The sequence below is a fragment of the Brachionichthys hirsutus genome, chromosome 5, assembly GCF_040956055.1.
Source record: "Brachionichthys hirsutus isolate HB-005 chromosome 5, CSIRO-AGI_Bhir_v1, whole genome shotgun sequence".
NCBI lineage: Eukaryota > Metazoa > Chordata > Actinopteri > Lophiiformes > Brachionichthyidae > Brachionichthys > Brachionichthys hirsutus.
The window spans coordinates 12427933-12432241 of record NC_090901.1 but is presented as its reverse complement, the minus strand read 5'-3'; the positions used below and the strand labels follow the sequence as shown (position 1 = coordinate 12432241).

The following is a 4309-nucleotide window of genomic DNA, read 5'->3' as shown; positions in this document are numbered from 1 at the left end:
AATTTAACATCAACAAAATTTTGTTAATTAAAAAAAAAGAAATCTGCATATTACCTTTATTGCACAGAACAATTTGAATGTATTTTCCATATATTTCTCTTTTAGTACCTTTTTTTTCATTTATTTATTTATTTTTTGTAAAACATTGGCTTGGACTATACATGGCCAATATAGTCCAGGGTCAAAATGGAAAAAAAAACAAACAAACAAAATAAAATCCCGCGATCACTCGGGACCAAAAAACGGCTAGTTACAGAGCCACACTTTGAACAAAGAGAGCATTCATAATCAACAAGAGGGAGGACCATGAGCTGGATTCACTGTTTTTTTTCTTTTATGCAAAACGGATTACACCAAAGCTTCAAGGGTGAAACCATCTGTGTCACCCCTCTGATCTGTATATTCTGTCCGTACCTCTGGTCCATTACGCCACTGTTGTCCGTCATTCCATTCGTCATAAATAACTTAGCCACCATCGTCGCACATTTTCCGTAGCCCGGCTGTCCACGGCTTACCGGCGAGAAGGTGAGGCCGACTGGGAGCTAAGTTCTGTACCGATGACGGGAAAAGAAACTGACATTCGGGGATAGCAAACCTGTAGAGAATCCTGGAAGGTAATATTTCAATGGCTGTAATGGGGCATCGGCATAAAATAACTTTGATGTCTTCAGAAAAATAAAAATAGCGGGAAGAAATATTCTACAGCTTGAGGTGCTCATCATATCCAAAAACATGAGCACCACAACTTTTATTTCTCACAATCATATTGAGCACAAAATAATAGCTTTATGTCGTTAGTGAAATGAAATCTGAAAAGTCAGGGGTTTGCTTAAAATTTAAATATGCCAATGCTAATGCTAACCATTGTTAGCAATGTACGTGGGATTTTCTCCGGTATGATGTCCTCTGTGTTTGAGAAGAGTCTGGGTGACAGCTGAGATTGAAGATGAGTGACTCCGATAGCGATATAGAGATACAATACTCGATACTGAGGAGAATATCCGACTAAAATCCACACTTAATGGGATTTCCTGTTACTTTTCAACATTATAAATCTTTCTAATAATGCAATTATTCATACATGCCATTGGGATGATTTTTACATACAGTACTGGGGATTGTTATCAGTAGTACAAGTTGCACTGGAGTGTATGCACTGAATCTAACATCACAGAACGACTGATGGAAACTGCTTTACAAAACTATTCTTATTCAAGAAGGGGGGGGGGGGGGGGGGCATTCAAATCAATTTCTGTTGAATATGTCGTTATGGGCTTGTGTTTCCCATGATGCAATCGTAAAGTGTTATGTTTCTTAGTGTCGGGGCATTCTTTTGCAACATTTCTGGCATTGTGACACAAATATGCACTACGGATATGGATTACGGAACAATCATCACTGTAGGAAGGAAAAAAGAGTGCATGGTATTCACAAATGTAAACACTCGAATCGTGACGATGATGTACCGGAAATGTGTCGGCTTTGTATGCGTGTGCTCATCAAGCAAAACAGGTCTCATTCGTAATTTGACATCCTACCTTGTAAGCAAACAAACAAACAAAAAACACTGAATAAAAATACAGACCAAGACAAGACAAAACGTGATCTGCCCCTCGCATTCTGGCGGTTTGAAGTGCTTTTCTTATCTGATGTGTTTTGCCAGGAGAAATTCACAGGAATATGAACTACTTATGACAAATCTGACTTTCAAATAATGCCCCCACAGGCCTTGTAGATTCCACCAGTGCTCTGTAGGAGTGGGTGTGTTTCATTTCCCCTCACGTGAAAGTCAGGAAATGCCCTCCTCTATTCAGGCAGGAAAAAATATCTTACTCTATGTTAACAGACCAGGATTGACAGGAAAGAAAATGTCCTCTTCGTCATTTGTCTTATTTTTTAAGTTCCAGAGCTCTGTTAAATCATTTTCATGTTGAACTTGCGAGGAGCGTCTGCCGCGCTGCTGCTCATGCCAGCGTCCGACTTCCGCGGTACGTACTCGATCTCGATGTTGTGCTTCGTGTTGCCTTTGCCCCTGCTCCAAAGGAACAGCAGAACCAGGCAGAACAAGACGACACCAAGAAACGAGATAAAGCCCATCGTGGTTGCAATGATCAACGTCTTTATATCAAATGGGAAAGGGACATTGGCTCTAGTACCATTAGCACCAGTCTCTGTGGGTTGGTTGGAGATGAAGGCAAAAGTCTTGTTGGGCTGGTGCGGCCAGTCGGGTGAGTAGCTATGGATGTGCAGGTGAGCAGGAGAGGTGTCATTTCCGCCTGCGTTGATAGCTATACAAACATATGTACCGTTATCTTGAATTTGGGCATAGCGCACCTCAAGAGTACCATCCGGCAACACGGAGAGCCTACCAATCGTCTTGGTGGTGATAAACTTTTTCTGTGGGGACAGCCACATGATCACTGGAGCAGGATCTCCATCCGCCTGGCAAGCAAAATGAACAATGGCTCCTTCGTCGACAAATTTCTGTTGGGGTTTACGATCTCTAATCCGAGATTTGCGACAAGTGAAGTAGTTTGGCTGCAGAACATCTGGGAAGTCTTTGAATTCTTTGCCTTGGACGAACTCGGGAGAGGCACACGTAGGCTGTTGCCTGTTGAAGTTTAATCTCCAGCGTCGTCGGAAAACCCACAACAGTCGGCAGTCACAGGCCAAGGGATTATCATACAAGGCAAGGGTTTCAAGATTGCCAACCGAATGGAAAGCAGACTCTTCTAAAGTGTTCAGAGAGTTTCCAGACACATTCAGAATCTTCAGGTAGTTTAGACCACGGAAAGAGTAAGGCTCAATCATTGCCAGTCTGCCACCTACCAGGTGGAATTCCTGTAGACGAAGAAGATCGTGTAGCTTATTCCCCTCAATTGTGTGGATAGGGTTATATGAAAGATTAAGAAAGCGCAAATATACCAAGTGCCTCAGGGCTACATAAGGAATTGTGGTCAGGTTGGCGTTCGCGATGGTCAGAGAGGTGAGATTTAATCCATACAAGCAATTTGGAGTCATTGTATCCAAATATGGCCAATTGGCTATTTCGAGGATTTTCAGCCGATACAGCCTTTTAAATGAGTAATCCCGTATGATGTTGATATTGAGGTGGCGCAGTCTGAGAGTTATCAAACTGTGGAGGTGGGTAAAAGCCTCTGTTGGCACAGAGGACAAGTTGCACTTCTCAAGACTCAGGTGCTCGAGGCTGCTCAGTCCATGAAAAGCCCGGTGAGAGATGAAAACCAGGTCGTTATCGCCCACCTCCAAAGACCGCAGGTTGTACAAATCCTGGAACATGTAGTCCAACAGGATGACAATCTTGTTCTCACTTATGTCCAGCTGTGTGAGGTTGCTCAGGCCTGTGAAGACGCCAAGCTGGATTAGTTTAAGCTTGTTGCTGCGCAGCCCCAATGTCCGCAAGCCATAAAGGTTGTTGAAAGCTCCGGGTTCAATAGTGGATATTGTGTTTTCACTGAGCTCCAGGTGCTCGAGGTTGGGAAAGGTGGCAAACTCGTCTGGGTTGACGGTTCTAATGCGGTTCTTGCTGAGGTCCAGCAGTCTTGTTTCTGCAGGAATTCCCTCGGGGACCGTCATGAGCTTTTTACGGTGGCACATCACAGAACGCTCTTGAACATTGCACTCACAGCGGGATGGACAGCCTGTGGTGGATCCAGACAGAACAGTGCCCAACATCAAGATCAGAATGGGCTGCCAGCAAGCCACCAGGTAGCTGTGCCCAGTCGCTTCCCCGGCTGCCATCTTATCGGTTACCTGAGGAGACACAGAGACAAGGCAACATCTTCGGTTACATCGTCAAACCCACATGAATGTCATACTGCGACTTCACCTACTCAGCTTCTTCTTTTTTCCTTACTAAAAAAATGCCACTTCTTTGCAGACAAGAAGGAAATTGAATCCAGAGAGTAGAACATGTAAATACTTGCAGACATAAACAAGACAACATTCAAATGAAATTGCATGGCGTGGTTTGATACCACAGAGCTATAGCCTGATATTCATATAAGCTTGTTTCTAAATAAATGAGCAATTTTAGAGGATATGAGGTGAAATTGCTGTGATTAATTATTCTTTGGCCATCCGTTACTCCTACAACGTTAAACGTATGTACTAAAAGGACACCATTCCCGCCCGACAATTACTAACAGTTCAAACGCTATAATATTCATGACTCAGACAAAAGATGAATGGAAGTAGCTGCATTCAAGGACATAACGGTGCTTACATAATGGAGTTCTGGGAGTTTTTTAAAATTCTGCACAGAGCCTTGGAAAGATTTGCAAAAGCA

The 4309-nt window shown here is 43.2% G+C and overlaps 1 protein-coding gene across 1 annotated transcript; it reads right to left on the bottom strand.

The window, feature by feature from the left end:
- Nucleotides 1-1914: 1914 nt before the first annotated feature.
- On the bottom strand, nt 1915-3837 carry lingo1a (leucine rich repeat and Ig domain containing 1a). Its single transcript, XM_068739351.1, has 2 exons — nt 3823-3837; nt 1915-3774 (listed from the first exon to the last, which is right to left on the bottom strand). Exons 1-2 carry the CDS (start codon nt 3835-3837, stop codon nt 1915-1917), a joined length of 1875 nt encoding a protein of 624 aa, XP_068595452.1.
- Between the last annotated feature and the right edge of the window lie 472 nt (nt 3838-4309).